Source organism: Coregonus lavaretus (genome assembly GCF_964263955.1).
Source record: "Coregonus lavaretus genome assembly, chromosome: 10".
NCBI classification, from domain to species: domain Eukaryota; kingdom Metazoa; phylum Chordata; class Actinopteri; order Salmoniformes; family Salmonidae; genus Coregonus; species Coregonus lavaretus.
Window position 1 is genome coordinate 20,857,337 of NC_139997.1, and position 16,828 is coordinate 20,874,164.

Below are 16,828 nucleotides of genomic sequence, written 5' to 3' on the forward strand. Positions count from 1 at the left end.
GAAATGCTACCAAATTTTATTTGGAACGGCAAGCCAGACAAAATTAAACGGGCCTATTTATATAATGAATATGAGTTCGGAGGGCAGAAATTATTAAATATTAAAGCATTAGACCTCTCACGAAAGTTGTCAGTCATACAAAAGTTATACTTAAATCCGAACTGGTTCTCTAGCAGATTATTAAGAATGTCTCACTCCATGTTCAAAATTTGCCTTTTTCCCTTTATTCAGATTACAACCTCTCACTTTCGGTTATTTGAAAATGAAATCATCTCCAAAATATCGCTATTTTTAAACAAGCCATAGTAAGTTGGTTGCAATTTCAGTTTAATCCACCAGAAAATACAAAACAAATAATAGAACAAATATTGTGGTTAAACTCAAATATACTAATTGATTAAAAAAAACATACTTTTTTAATAAAAAAAAAAAAAGGTATAATCTTTGTAAATGCTATCATAAATAGGACTGGTGGAGTTATGTCACACATGCAGCTTTTTTTTTTCTCCACATTTTGCAACATTACAGCCTTATTCTAAAATGTTTTAAATTGTTTTTTCCCCTCATCAATCTACACACAATACATTTTAGCAATTTATAAAAAATACAAAACTGAAATATTACATTTACATAAGTCTTCAGACCCTTTAACAGTACTTTGTTGAAGCACCTTAGGCAGCGATTACAGCCTTGAGTCTTCTTGGGTATGACGCTACTAGTTTGGTACACCTGTATTAAGGGCAGCAGGTAGCCTAGTGGTTAAGAGCGTTGGGCCAGCAACCGAAAGGTCGCTGGTTTGAATCCCTGAACCAACTAGGTGAAAAATCTGTCAATGTGCCCTTGAGCAAGGCACTTAACCCTAATTCTCCTGTAAGTCGCTCTGGATAAGAGCGTCTGCTAACTGACTAAAATAAATGTAAATTTGTATTTGGGGAGTTTCTCCCATTCTTCTCTGCAGATCCTCTCAAGCTCTGTCAGGTTGGATGGGGAGTGTCACTGCACAGCTTTTTTCAGGTTTGTCCAGAGATGTTTGATCGGGTTCAAGTCCGGGCTCTGGCTGGACAACTCAAGGACATTCAGAGACTTGTCCCAAAGCCACTCCTGCGTTGTCTTGGCTGTGTGCTTAGGGTGGTTGTCCTGTTGCAAGGCGAACCTTCACCCCAGTCTGAGGTCCTGAGCACTCTGGAGCAGGGTTTCATCAAGGATCTTTCTGTACTTTGCTCCGTTCATCTTTCCCTTGATCCTGACCAGTCTCCCAGTCCTTACCGCTGAAAAACATCCCCACAACAGGATGCTAACACCACCATGCTTCACCGTAGAAATGTTGTCCGTTTTCCTCCAGACGTGACGCTTGGCATTCAGGCCAAAGAGTTCAATCTTGGTTTCATCAGACCAGAGAATCTTGTTTCTCATGGTCTGAGAGTCTTTAGGTGCCTTTTGGCAAACTCCAAGCGGGCTTTCATGTGCCTTTTACTGAGGAGTGGCTTCCGTCTGGCCACGCTACCATAAAGGCCAAACTGTTCCACAAAAATATGCAAATAAAAATAATCATAACTGGCACACAGATCGGTAGAAATGGTAGGATAAATTGTAAGCTTCCCCAAACTTGAAACTCACCAACTGTATATGGTCTTTACTATTACACCTATTAAAAAAATTGTGAACACGCAACTGCGTGCCCACATAGGAGGTCCCGCCTATGGAAATAAAAGGCCCGTCCAACTGATTTGTTCTGGCGCTGGCCCTGCTGGTGACAAAACAGCATTTACATTTTTCCCCGGAATGTTATATAATTTGATGATGCATATAATTTACACATTTCTACCTCAACACTGACCAATAATTTGAACCCACAGGGTTAAAATAAAATCTATCAAATTAACAGGAAATTAATCATGCTTGGAATTTAGTAAATGTTTTCGATATCAGCAGCTAATATCCAAATGCTAACTTGAAATGGGTCCAATCTTATTTAACGTCAATGTGTTAAGTAACTAATACCACCATCACTACTATCTTTTAAATAGATGAATAAAAAAACTGCTAATGTGGTAAACGTACTGTAATTTGCAAGAAGATATTATTGTATGCTATAGCATATTTTGAAACTCACAAGAATGTATAAGTGAGTAAGAAAGTTTTAATTGGACCAGCATACAACTCCAGGCCCCACACCATTAGCCCAGCCACTGCTATCGCGCATCAATTTAGACTGAAAAGTCAGACCTTCCAGCCAAGAGAAAAAAGGCCCGGGTCCTGCTCTTTCCTCCGCTGTCTATCAGTGGTTATTGCTTGTCTCCTTTTTCTCAGTTGATTAGCTTGTTTATAGCCAGCCATAATTAAGGCTGACCCGGGCGGGCGGCATGGCTGGTCAAGGTTTCATCATATCATACAGTAAGATGATAATAATGGTGGTGATAAGGGGCCAAATAGTTGATAACAGATGCAGTGGTAATAACAGATGCTGTGGCAATGCTTATATGGCCACCAAAATGCCCCCACTTAAACATTCAATCAGCAGGAATCGGGATTGGAATATTCCATAGTCTGGGAATGTCCTGATTAGCATAGCTATTTTAGCTAACCTAGATGTGCCAGGGATACCATGGACATACAGTGCCTTCAGAAGGGATTCACACCCTTTGACTTTTTCCAACTTTTGTTGTGTTATAGCCTGAATATAATTTTTTTATTTTATGTCACTGATCAACACACAATACCCCATAATGTAGCTCAGCTGGTAGAGCATGGCGCTTGCAACGCCAGGGTTGTGGGTTCGATTCCCACGGGGGGCCAGTATGAAAAAATGTAAAATGTAATGTCAATCAAAATATATTAGGGTTTTATTTTCCATTCATATATATATATATTATAATTTTTCTTCCACTTTGACATTAGAGTATTTTGTGTAGATAGTTGACAAAAAAATGACAATTAAATCCACTTTAATCCCACTTTGTAACACAAGGAAATGTGGAAAAAGTCAATGGGTGTGAATACTTTCTGAAGGCACTGTATCTATGCTGGGTAATAAGTAAACAGAACAATAATGTCCTCTTTTGAATTGGGTACCTATTAGATCTGGGTTCAAATCCATGGGTATTTGTTATTTAAATAATATTTTGTATGTGTGAGTATTTTCAAATAATATGGCCCAAATCAACTACTTCTAATGGAAGTGTTTGAAACTTTTTTCATATAATATCCTATAAATATCCTACTGTTTGAAAGTATTTTCAAATACTATTTCCTAATACCTGGGTTAAATGCATGGGAATGTATTTATGTCAGTGTATTTGTATCACGTTTCAGGAGAAGACCCAGATGCAGACAGTGTCGAAGTAACAAAAGTTTATTACAAAAACAGGGGGCAGGCAAACGACAGGTCAGTAATCCAGATCAAGAGTCAAAAAGGTACAGAACGGCAGGCAGTCTCAGGGCAGGCAGAGGACAATAATCCAGGGTGCTCTGACAAGGTACAGAACGGCAGGCAGGCTCGGGGTCAGGGCAGGCAGAATGGTCAAAACAGGAACTTGAAAAAGACAGGAGCAAGGGGGAAAATGCAGGTAGGCTTGACGAAACAAAACGAACTGGCAACATACAAACAGAGAACACAGGTATGAATATACTGGGGTTAATGGGGAAGATGGGTGACACCTGGAGGGGGGGGTGGAGACAATCACAAAGACAGATGAAACAGATCAGGGTGTGACAGTACCCCCCCCCCCCCCCCCAGGTGGATCGTCTCGCTGTGGTTCCCTGAAACTCGTAGGTTGATGGGGGTGGTATTGTGGGTGACCCGGCCTATAGAGCGCCCGTCCAGCGCTCTAACATCCATGGGAATGGAGAGGGGCTGAGTGGGGATGCCCAGCTCGGACACCAGGGTAGTGTCCATAAAGCTCTCATTGGCCCCAGAGTCGATCAGTACCCGGAGAGATTTTGACTGGTTCCCCCACATCAAGATGGCATGAAAGGGGGTGCGAGTAAGGGGAGAAGAAAAGTTATCCGTATTGCCCACCAGAGTACTCGCTCTTACCGGTGAGCCTGGTCTTTTAGTGGACAGGTAGACAGAAAATGACCAGTAGTCCCGCAATACAGGCAACTCTTCGTGTGAAGCCTGTATTGCTGTTCGGCTGGAGACAGCCTAGCTCTGCCTAGTTGCATCGGCTCGGGATGAGGTGAATCGGCAGACTTCGGAGACTCTCGGGGGAACTCGGGTAGCCTCGGGTTCTCTCGGCAACGGAGCCATCAGGGACTTCCGGGATGCCTCGGAGGCGAGGTGGAATCCTTCCTCTCCTTCCCGTAGCCGGCCATCGTTCCGAATGGTCAAGACGATGAGCGATTCGAGATCCGTCGGTAGTTCCCGGGCTGCAAGCTCGTCCTATACTTCCTCCAATACTCCGTGCAGGAACGTGTCGAACAGCGCCGGATTCCAGGCACACTCAGCTGCCAACGTGCGGAAATCCACTGCATACTCTGCTACACTGCGGCATTCTTGCCGAAGCTGGTGTAACTTCCAGGCAGCCTCTCTCCCGGACAGGAGCATCGAAAACCTTCTTTACCTCTTGCAAGAACTCCTCCAGACTGAAGCATACGGCCGACTGTTGTTCCCAGACTGCCGTAGCCCAGGCAAGAGCCCTCCCGGACATCAGCGTGATGAGGTACACTATCTTAGAATGGTCCAAGGGGAAGGAGGAGGGCTGCAGCTCGATGATGAGTGAACACTGAGCCAGAAATGCCTGACAGGTTCCCGACACTCCAGCGAAGCGTTCCGGGAGAAGTAAGCAGGGTTCTCGGGAAACCGGGGTGGCCGGGGAGGCCACGCTGCTAACAGCCGGGTTACTGAGAAGCTGGGAGGTTACCGTCGTGGTAGGCTGCCTAACAGACAACCCGCGGAATTGCTCCAGCAATGTGTTAAACGCTCGGTCATGGCGTTCAGCCAAGGTCTGGAACACTTCCATGAGACCACGAAGCAACTCCTAGTGCCTTCCAATGGTGGCTCCTTGGGAGGAGATGGCTTTGCAGAGCTGGTCCGAGTCTACTGGGTCAGTCAGGGTCAGTTCTTACTATCACGTTTCAGGAGAAGACCCAGATGCAGACAGTGTTGAAGTAACAAAAGTTTATTACAAAAACAGGGGGCAGGCAAACGACAGGTCAGTAATCCAGATCAGAGTCCAAAAGGTATAGAACAGCAGGCAGTCTCAGGGTCAGGGCAGGCAGAGGTCAATAATCCAGGGTGGTGTGACAAGGTACAGAACGGCAGGCAGGGTCAGGGCAGGCAGAATGGTCAAAACCGGGAAAACTAGAAAACAGGAACTTGAAAAAGACAGGAGCAAGGGGAAAAACGTTGGTAGACTTGACGAAACAAAACAAACTGGCAACAGACAAACAGAGGAAACAGGTATAAATATACTGGAGATAATGGGGAAGATGGGCGACACCTGGAAGGGGAGTGGAGACAATCACAAAGACAGGTGAAACAGATCAGGGTGTGACAATTTGAGTATTTTCAAATACTTTCCAAGTGTATCTCCAAATGCATTCCTATATTTAACTACTTGTCTTTTCAAATAAAACATATATACATTTTTACTTCCAAATGTCTTTGAAAGTCATAGAAATACCCTAAATAGTATTTGAACCCAGGTCTGGTACCTAATGACACTAGCAACCGTTTGGCCCAGGGTAGTTTATTATGTGCTCAGTGTCAATTACTCAGATAATTTTACATGTGAGCAGCATTTGCTTTTGAGCTGCTCTGTTGCCATTTTTTGAGTGCCTTCTTTCATATAATCTCTCTTTTTAGAGGGGTCAACCAATGTGTTATTGTTGACTTCATCTGTGTTAGAAAAGACAACCTCTGAAACCTTTGCATTACTGGCAGGTTTGTAATGAATCCACTTTATAACCTAACCTAATACCCGCAAAACTAATTATTAAAAAAACGTGATCAACACATGATAAATCACTAACCCGTAGATGATTAACAGTACTGAAACCTATAGGAGACGTTAGGGGAAAGTAGGAAGTAGTTGTATATTTTATTACTACCACACAAACTTGCGAGTATCGGTGAGACACACCTCTCCTTGAGCAGACAGCGAGTTAAGAGTGCTGGTGAGAAGGTATTAGAGCAGTGAATCACTTGTTATCAGAAGATTTACATAGTCGATATCCATCCGACAGGTTTAGGCAAGAGAAAGTGCAAAACCAATCTTGAATGCCTCAAACTCATCCAAGTGTTTTGTTCCCTCTCCTCCGCCCTCCACCTTCGCAATGACAGGACCCGGAGCAGTGCAGGATGGGAACAGCAGCTCGATGGGGACACACGTACACACCTACACCTGTCTACTTCTGGCCATCCTCCTTCCGTTTCTGCTCAGGTTTTGATGCAGTGGGCTTTCTGGCATCCGAGGGGCAAGGTTGCATGCCTTGTGTGTTTTCTCTCACCTGGAACCACAAACGTGATGCACAGAGTGCATGGGCTACCCTACTACATAATGTCGAACCGCTAAAAATTATTATGTAACATATACTTTTAAAAATTCATTTATGTTGAGTTTTAAGGACGTAACAAATTGCTTTTTTTGTTTTGATTTGTTTCATTTTGCCTCCCATTATGATATGATTCTTAAATGTTTATTCTTGTGGGTCTCAAAAATAGACCTGTCCGATGTGGTTTGTCTGTTATTTACATTTAATTTATCTAAATTTCCACTTACTGACAGTCATCTTAGCCCCGAGAGTCTTAGCCCCAAGAGTTACGTGTATGAGGTGAACTAAACAAACACCTCACACACAGGCAAGGACCAGAAGGACTGAAATCACTCTAGGGCCTAAAAGCCTGTAATCGTGTTTGTTTTTGCTGTAATTATTTCTGATTCTGATACATTGACAAACCACAACGGTTAAGAAGAAATGGTATTCGACAAATGTTCTTCTTCCTCTCATCATTGTAAATGTTGATCTTTTCAGTTGTTTGTGCTATGCTATTTTTTTGTTTTTAACACATATATTCAAAGGGGTAAATAAAATATAAAAGTTGTATTTAGTTGTGCAAAGACCATGTTTGTCTTCCCTTTTAACTGGCACAAGTCTATACAAGGTGGTGTGAAGAATAATTACTTAACTAGTTATGAATGGAAAGGGAGTTTATTTCCATTTTTGTGGACATCTAACTTCAATTAATGTAATCTCTTGCAAAGTTTATTAATGTCACTACAGCTGGTGTTACCTTAAGGTACTTTGTAACTTATAATGTATTTACATGGGTCACTTGCACACTTTGGGGACAATTCTGAAGTATTCCCGTCTCAACTAACCAGTGTGGGAATCTAAGGAGGAAGATTGTGTCCAATAGCAACTCTATGGATCACTCTAAGGGAAAATCCTAACTTCCACATCAGTCACTTAGTGATGCATTTATGTCAATGGGAGATTAAGTGAAAATTGGACTGAAGTGGAAGATATGATTCACCTCTAAAGGTTCTCAGCTGTTAATATCAGTATTTTTGTATGGTCATTGTTTTGAGTTTGTTCCAAAATACTCTCTCATAACCAATAAGTATTAATTGTTTGGTTGTGTTGAACTGGTACATTTTGACTGGCAATGCAAATAGATTGCTTATATTGTCTCCCAATAGAACGCAGATACATTAATATATTATCATACAGTGTTGTATACTGAGTTAAATAATCAGGATTGAGTTTGGATTTATTTGAAATCGGGTATATCTCCTATTTGACGTCTCTGTGACATTCAGGAGCTACAAGAACACTTTCTATAACCATCCACTTAATTTAACGCTATGGAGAAAACATACTTACAAAAGTATGCTCAATTAGGTTTTGTATAACAGGCAAGCACAATCGATGCTATGTGAAATCACTGAACAAAAATATAAACGCAACATGTAAAGTGTTGGTCCCAGTTTCATGAGCTGAAATAAAATATCCCAGAAATGTTCCATATGCACAACAAGCTTATTTCTCTTAAATGTTGTGCACAAATTTGTTTACATCCCTGTTAGTGAGCATTTCTCATTTGCTAAGATAATCCATCCACCTGACAGGTGTGGCATATCAAGAAGCTGATTAAACAGCATGATCATTACACAGGTGCTCCTTGTGCTGGGGACAATAAAATGCCACTAAAATGTGCAGTTTTGTCACACAACACAATGCCACAGATGTCTCAAGTTTTGAAGGAGTGTGCAATTGGCATGCTGACTGCAGGAATGTCCACCAGAGCTGTTGCCAGATAATTTAATGTTAATTTCTCTACCATAAGCTGCCTCCAAAGTTGTTTTAGAGAATTTGGCAGTACATCCAACCGGCCACACAACCGCAGACCACATGTATGGCGTTGTGTGGGCGAGCAGTTTGCTAATGTCAACGTTGTGAATAGAGTGCCCCATGGTGGGGTTATGGTATGGGCTGGCATAAGCTACAGACAACGAACACAATTGCATTTTATCTATGGCAATTTGAATGCACAGAGATACCGTGACGAGATCCTGAGGCCCATTGTCGTGCCATTCATCCGCCGCCATCACCTCATGTTTCGCATGATAATGTACATCCCCATGTCCCAGGCCTGCATACTCACCAGACATGTCACCCATTAAGCATGTTTGGGATGCTCTGGATTGACGTGTACGACTGCGTGTTCCAGTTCCTGCTAATATCCAGCAACTTCGCACAGCCATTGAAGAGGAGTGGGACAACATTCCACAGGCCACAGTCAACTGCCTGATCAACTCTATGCGAAAGAGATGTGTCACGATGCATGAGGCAAATGGTGGTCACACCAGATACTGACTGGTTTTCTGATACACACCCCTACCTTTTTCAAGGTATCTGTGACCAACAGATGCATATCTGTATCCCAGTCATGTGAAATCAATAGATTAGGGCCTAATGAATTTATTTCAATTGACTGATTTCCTTATATGAACTGTAACTCAGCAAAATCTTTGAAATTGTTGCATGTTGCATTTATATTTTTGTTCAGTATACAAGGATTTTTTAACTTTATTAAAATATCTGTGCCCATAATCACAAAACGTCTCAGAGAAGGAGTGCTGATCTGGGGTCAGTGTTGCCTTCAAAATGAATGTGTTGACATGGACAGGGGGGAATTGATCCTAGAACAGCACAACTACTCTGAGACCCTTTATGATTGCTGACCCTGGTCTTGATTTAATTCAGTCTGACCTCTAAACACCATGTATTTCAATAGATACATGTACTGTAATGTAAATGTAAGCAAGACCAATGTTCAGAGTAGCGTTGACAGATGTAATAAGAGATGGATTACACACAATGAAATAAGGGATGTATTGCTATTCCACAGCTCTCTGACAGGACATTGCAGACACACCTGAATGTTCATCTCTCATCGCTGTCTCCTAAATGATTAATTCCCGTGTTGGTTTTAACGTTGCCTATATCAGACTAAGCACTTGTGGAGCTCATGACCAACAAATCCTAATTCAGAGGTCTTAAAGGTAGACTCAACATTATGACATTATCATGAACAACGGGGCGACTTCCTGTTTTCTCCCAGAAATCAACAACAAAATCTAATCTGCCAGGACTGCTGGTATTGGCTCTTCCTTAAATGGGAATGGCTCAAGGAAGGGCACAAATTAGGAGTCAATTTTGTCAGTCTTCTGTTGTTGATGTCAGCACGCCGTGTACGATGAAGTCTGCCTTTAATATTGTATTCACAAATGTGGAGAAAGGGACACATTTTGATGTTATGAAATATTTGACATTTTAATGGTTCAAACCTGTGGTGCTACCATCAAAATAGGCCATATTATAGCAGATAATAATTTCAAATGGGCTATGTCTGTGTGAGGGTCGCATTGATTTTATAATGATTAGGAATATACATGACTGTAATTCATGATGCACAAGGCATCGGAATTATTGTAAATTGTTATTGAACTTGTTTGAAGTCATTGTCCCAAATGTTAAAGCACTTAGCTAATAAAGTGAGATAGCGCACCTGTTACCCACTCCACACCGGCTTAATTGTTTGAATCCCAAATCCATTAAAAAATAAATACCACATGAGTATTACCCTTGTAAAAGATGTCTTCAGACCTCAATGGGATAAATGAAGGTTAAGTAAGTACCACACAATTAGTAAAGTGTTCTGCTGTGGTGATGTACTGACAAAACAGATCACAATGTCTGTTGAAAGATATGATGGAAATATGGGGTTAACCTCATTCTAGTGACTGCAACTATATAATAATATGGGCTCAATGAAGGCCATGCTAAGGGTAGATTCAATAAAAGTTGTATGACTTTTTTTGTAGTTGTTTTAAAACATATGTACAGAAAGCAACATCTGGGGCTTCTGAGAAGTCCACGGTATAACCATCACAGAAACTTATTTCCAATTATTATTTTTGACTGAGCTTATATTGGACCTACCCTATAGTATAGTGCTGTTTGTGATGTGACATTTAAGTATGCATTGGCATTTGGTATAATTCATTTTTGAAAAGGGACTTTGGAAATAGCAGTGAATTTAAACAAAATTGTTGACATTGGCGGCATACGGATGCACTTTTGTCTCAGTTATCAAGAGAAATGTCTTTGTTGGTGCATGACCAAATCTCATGATCGACTTAATTTGAATCTCTGATGACTGGAACATACATTCCCTCTACCCCAATACAGTCAAGTCATTCACCCGACATAGGTCAGTCACAGTGGTCCCTTTATTCTGGTTGATTCCAAAGTGAATGGAAAATGACATTATATTTGACTCCCTGTAATGTAAAATATTGTTGGTTCATATGTATTTTGTTGTTGAAGATTGTGTGTTCAAATTTCAAACTGACAATAATAATAAAAAATGATCGTAAATGCCCCATGCTTTGACCATCTTTGTTTGAGTGTGCACATTGCTATGCTTTGGAATTGCAAGTCAATCATTCATGTTTGTTTGCTTCATTGGGTAATTGAAATAACCGGGTGTCTCCAGATACTGTGTCACTCCATCATGTCAGCCATACCTGTCTAGAACCCACATGACAGACCTGCATATTGTGTATTTTTCTGTTTGGGAGACATCTCCAATCTGCTAACGTGCGTTAGGTAAATCAATCTGCCTATCATGCCAGTGGTCTGCCAGAAGGTGGAGAGAGTTGGCAGGGTAAATCCGTTTTTGTGATTTCTGGTATATCATCAAAATAAATAAATCACAGCATGTTTTTGGACTCATTCAGCAGTTTTTTTTTACCAGATTAAGTACAATACCATTGGAAATTAATGTTGAAAGTTCAAATTATGTTCCTAAACTTAAATAGAAAATGATACTGTCGCTGATTCCTGTTGACAAGACATTTTGATAAATAGCCGAATGTAAAAACACAGTTTTAACGTGTCCAAATCAATAACTAATATGCAGAAACAGTTCATGCTATATTGAAAACTTAAACATTAAATGTACTATCTACACATACTGTACTGTACATGTGCAACAATAGTAATCATATTACATATTACTGTTGTTTTGACAAATGGCAATAAATCACTCATATTGATTAGGGAGGAAATCAGATTGTATACGCTGTTGAAACTACCACAACTCAAAAAACACTTGGAAACTGGAGATATTTTGACATCACTGGTTAGAGGACAACCTGCAGAAGACGGTCAGCAAAATTGTATAATGTTGCATTTTGATATGTGGGGATCACCAACAAAGAGAAATGCAACACTGTCTTGTCAATCACTCAAATATTGATTATCACGTTGAAATCAATAGCGCAAGAGGTGGGAAATTAGGTTGCATGTCCTGTTAAAACTAACACAGCTAAAAAAACACAATCTGGGAATAATGTGTACATCACTGGTTAGAGGACAACTTGTAGAAGACACTTAGCAAAATGTTTTAAGTGTTGCATTTTGATTGAAGTGGGTGACCAACGTGATAAGTGTAAAATGTTTTTTTTGTCACATGAACATCAATATCACATTGAAATCAATAGAACGGGGCAAATGTTTGGGGAGTATGAGCTGTTTAAAATAATGCTATTCAAAGGCCACATGGAATCAGAGATGTTTTTTTACATCACTGCTTAGAAGAGAGTTTGTTAAAGACCGTCATCTAATTTCTATAATGTCGGATAGAGATTCTAGGAGGCTGCCGAAACGGGGCAGAAACAAATCAGTTGCTTTGTTATTGACCTTCAACGAATCATGACCCGGCATAGGATATCAACACTGACAACGGTTGGCTGTTATTTAAAGGAAAACAATAATTTTTTTTGCATCATATGATACTGCGAAAGTTATCTATCTTGAAAACTTGATTGCTGACATGCAAGACATTTTGGGACTAAATCAACAATGGACTAATGAAACAAACGTTCCTTTAAGTGATAGTTTGACTCTCAAATTGGTGTATTGGTGTGCGACCATCGACTTTTATACAGAGTGCCCCAAATTTTCTGTGCCAGTTGAGTTTAAAAATAATGGCGTTGTAAGTCCTGCGACAGACAGGCGCAAATACAAAAAATCTATGGTACCAAACCAAATATATTAATCTGTTTAATGCAATCGACTTACTGTATTTGTGATGACTGTTAACTTTTATATTAACATCAACAATCTGAAACAAAAAGTAATTCCACTAAATGTTGTGTTTTTATGAAAATGCGAGGTTGTGTAGTTATGTAGTAACACAAACTGTCCACATTGGGGAAATTGGCGTAATATAAAATACAGGGATTCTTGGAAGATGGGACAATCTCTACTTTTTGTTCATAAATATTTTTCATAATATTTACATTTGAAGTAAATATTTTGATAGACCAAAGTATCAGCTATCACACCATGTAAAGGAACAACCTCGTAATTCTATTGTTATTATTTTTATGCAACTAACTGCATTTATGTCAACTTCATCAGAAAACATAAAAGGCGTTTCATTTGTACATTTATTGTCCAACAAGTGTTTAAAGGCCTAGATTGTTTAGTAATTTTTTATAATATACACTATCGGTCAAACGTTTTAGAACTGTGATGAGGTGGTGTTGAAGGAGTCAGGCGCAGGTGGGTAAATCACAGAATAACAGGCTTTAATCCGCAAAATACAGATTTACGCAGAACTGCGTCAAACACACTCCAGGGCACAAAACAGGTGCACTGGAAAATACAAAGCACACAGGAAACTACTCCCGTCTAACAAAATACACGAGCTCCACCAAGCTTCACTAACCTTCACAATAAACAATCACCCACAAGGACAAGGGGGCAGAGGGAACACGTATACACAGACTAATTAGGGGATTAGAACCAGCTATGTGTGATAACGAGACAAGACAATTGTGATGATGATTGGGGCGGCAGTGGTTAGTACTCCGGTGACGACGAACGCCGAAGCCTGCCCGCACCTCAGACTCCTGGAGCGGACCAACCACCACCGGCCTGAGGAGAGACACATGAAACGAGGGGTTAATACGGTAATCAGGGGGAAATAACAACCTATACGTAACCTCGCTGATTCTCCTCAGGACTTTGAATGGTCCCACAAACCGCGGGCTCAGCTTCCGACAGGGCAGGCAGAGGGGCAGATTCCGGGTCGAGAGCCAGACCCGATCCCCCGGTACGAAAATTGGGGCCTCACTGCGGTGACGGTCAGCATTGGCCTTCTGACGACACACGGCGCGCTGGAGGTGAACGTGGGCAGCGTCCCACGTCTCCTCCGCACGCCGAAACCAGTCATCCACCGCAGGAGCCTCGGTCGCTCTGGCTCCACAGTTTGCTGAAGGCCAGGTCAGCCTCAGCAGACCAGCGGAGCCGGGACGGCCCACCCTTCAACAGGGAAGTAATGGGAACTGCGACCTTGCCAAAGCCCTGGATAAAAGTAGTTGGCAAAGCCAAGGAAGCGCAGCACCTCCTTAACTGTGGTTGGAGTCTGCCAATTACGCATGGCTGAAATGCGATCTCCCTCCATCTCCACACCTGAGGTGGAAATGCGGTATCCAAGGAAGGAGACGGACTGCTGGAAAAACATACACTTCTCTGCCTTAGCATAAAGGTCATTTTCCAACAGTTGGACCAGCACCTTGCGAACCAGGGATACATGCTCGGCGCGCGTAGCGGAATACACTAGGATGTCATCGATGTAGACCACTACACCGCGACCAAGCATGTCCCGAAACACCTCGTTCACAAAGGACTGGAAAACTGAGGGAGCATTCATCAAACCATAGGGCATCACCAGGTATTCATAATGCCCCGTGGTTGTGCTGAATGCTGTCTTCCACTCATCTCCCTCTCGGATACGCACCAGGTTGTACACATTCCTGAGATCTAATTTGGTGAAGAAGCGCGCTCCATGCATTGATTCAATCACCGAAGGAATGAGGGGGAGAGGATAACTAAATCTTATCGTCTCCCTTTTCAGTGGTCGATAATCAATGCACGGGCGCAGACCTCCGTCCTTCTTCTTCACAAAGAAGGAACTCGAGGAGGCGGGTGAAGTGGAGGGACGTATATACCCCTGGCGCAGGGACTCGGTGACAGGTTTCCATAGCCGCCGTTTCAGCCTGTGACGGGGTACATATGACTCCTGGGAGGTACAGCATCTACCCAGAGGTTTATCGCGCAATCCCCCGCCCGATGAGGTGGTAATTTAGTCGCCTGCGTTTTAGAGAACGCTTGCGCCAGATCGAGGTATTCAGGGGGAATGCGCACGGTGGAGGTACTGTCTGGACTTTCCACCGTGGTTGCACCAATGGAAACATCTAGACACCTACCCTGACACTCTCGCGACCACCCCGTGAGATCCCTCTGTGGCCATGAGAAGGTGGGGTTGTGGAGTGCTAGCCAAGGGATACCTAATACCACATGAAAAGCAGGAGATTCAATAATCGAAAAAATTACCTGCTCAAAATGAGTCTCCTGGGTGATCATGGTGACTGGTATCGTGACTTCCGTAACAAACCCGGACCCTATTGGTCGACTATCGAGTGCTCTGATGGGGAGTGGAATGGATAGGGGAACCAATGGTATGCCTTGACGGCGTGCGAATGCCCTGTTCATAAAGTTCCCAGCTGCGCCTGAATCGACTATCGTCTTACACTGGGGAACTACCATGAGATCGGGAAAGTGGATAGGTAGGGTACAGTGCACAGCAGAGGGCTCTGAACAAGTGTGGGTGTTCGATACCTGGGGTGATATGTGAGTGCCCTGCCTGCCGCCTCCCGGCCTAAAATAACGTTGACTACGACGTGTAGTGTATTGTCCCTTCGTGCCACCAGAGTGGCACTGTCGCTGTCCTCCTCCGCTCTCTCGGCCGGCGGCTCCACCCAGCTTCATCGGCTCGGGATCCGAGTCGTCCGGGGTGGAAACGGGCAGACCCCTACCAGGACGTCCTCTGGCTGCCAGCAGATTGTCCAAACGAATGGCCATGTCCACCAGTTTGTTGAAGGACAACATGGTGTCTCGGCAGGCTAGCTCCCGTCGGATGTCCTCCCGCAGATGGCACCGGAAATGGTCGATCAGGGCCCGCTCGTTCCACCCGGACCCCACTGCCAGCGTCCTAAACTCCTACGCGGTCCTCGTCCCATGCCTCAGATGGACCAGTCGATCACCCGCCAGGCGGGTGATCGAAGACTGCCCCGAAAGAGGCGAGCAAACTCCCTGTAGTCCTCCAACGCGGCTCCTCCTTCGTTCCACACCGCGTTGGCCCACTCCAGGGATTTCCCACAGAGGCAGGAAACGAGGACGGACACCTTCTCCCGCTCCGATGGTTCCGGGCCTGATGCTGGCGAAGTAAAGCTCCAATTGGAGGAGGAATCCCTGGCACAGCGCCGTCGTCCCATCAAACGCCCGTGGTCGGGATATCTGGATCCCTCCGGGTGCTGGGGTGTAGGTGGCTGGATCCGGTTGGCCAGCTGGTCTGAAGATCCCGATCCATCGCTTCCCCCAAGCTGGCCAGCATCGTGGAATGCTCCTGGACCCGTGCCACGACTCCAGGCATGCGCTCTTCTCCCGCTGACTCCATATTCAGGTGGGTGATTCTGTGATAAGGTGGTGTTGAAGGAGTCAGGCGCAGGAGGGTAAATCACAGAATAACAGGCTTTAATCTGCTAAATACAGGTTTACGCAGAACTGTGTCAAACATACTCCAGGGCACAAAACAGGCGCACTGGAAAATACAAGGCACACAGGAAAATACTCCCATCGAACAATATACACAAGCTCCACCGAGCTTCACAATAAACAATCACCCACAAGGACAAGGGGGCACTTATACACTGACTAATTAGGGGATTAGAACCAGGTGTGTGTGATAACAATACAAGACAATTGTGATGATGATTGGGGCGGCAGTGGTTAGTACTCCGGTGACAACGAACGCCGAAGCCTGCCCGAACAAGGAGGGGAGGCAGCCTCGGCCGAAGTCGTGACAAGAACAGATTTTACATTACATTTTAGTCATTTAGCAGACGCTCTTATCCAGAGCGACTTACAGTTAGTGAGTGCATACATTTTTTCATACTGGTCCCCCAGAGATGGTCGATCGGGTTCAAGTCCGGGCTCTGGCTGGGCCACTCAAGAACATTCAGAGACTTGTCCCGAAGCCACTCCGGCATTGTCTTGGCTGTGTGCTTAAGGTTGTTGTCTTGTTGGAAGGTGAACCTTTGCCCCAGTCTGAGGTTCTGAGCGCTCTGGAGCAGGTTTTCATCAAGGATCTCTTTTTACTTTGCTCCATTCATCTTTCCCTCGATCCTGACTAGTCTCCCAGTCCTTGCCGCTGAAAAACATCCCTCAGCATGATGCTGCTGCCACC

General features: G+C 43.3%; 1 protein-coding gene across 1 annotated transcript in view; it reads left to right on the plus strand.

Moving 5' to 3' along the window:
* The window catches only part of LOC311136220 (opioid-binding protein/cell adhesion molecule-like), a gene marked incomplete at both ends in the record, with an annotated part of 195,865 nt that extends 189,475 nt beyond the window's left edge, over positions 1 to 6,390 (plus strand). The window contains 2 exons of the mRNA XM_084170338.1: positions 5,807 to 5,884; positions 6,284 to 6,390. Coding sequence (XP_084026464.1) covers positions 5,807 to 5,884; positions 6,284 to 6,390 — 185 coding nt within the window. The remainder of the gene's footprint in view (positions 1 to 5,806; positions 5,885 to 6,283) is intronic.
* Positions 6,391 to 16,828: the final 10,438 nt, after the last annotated feature.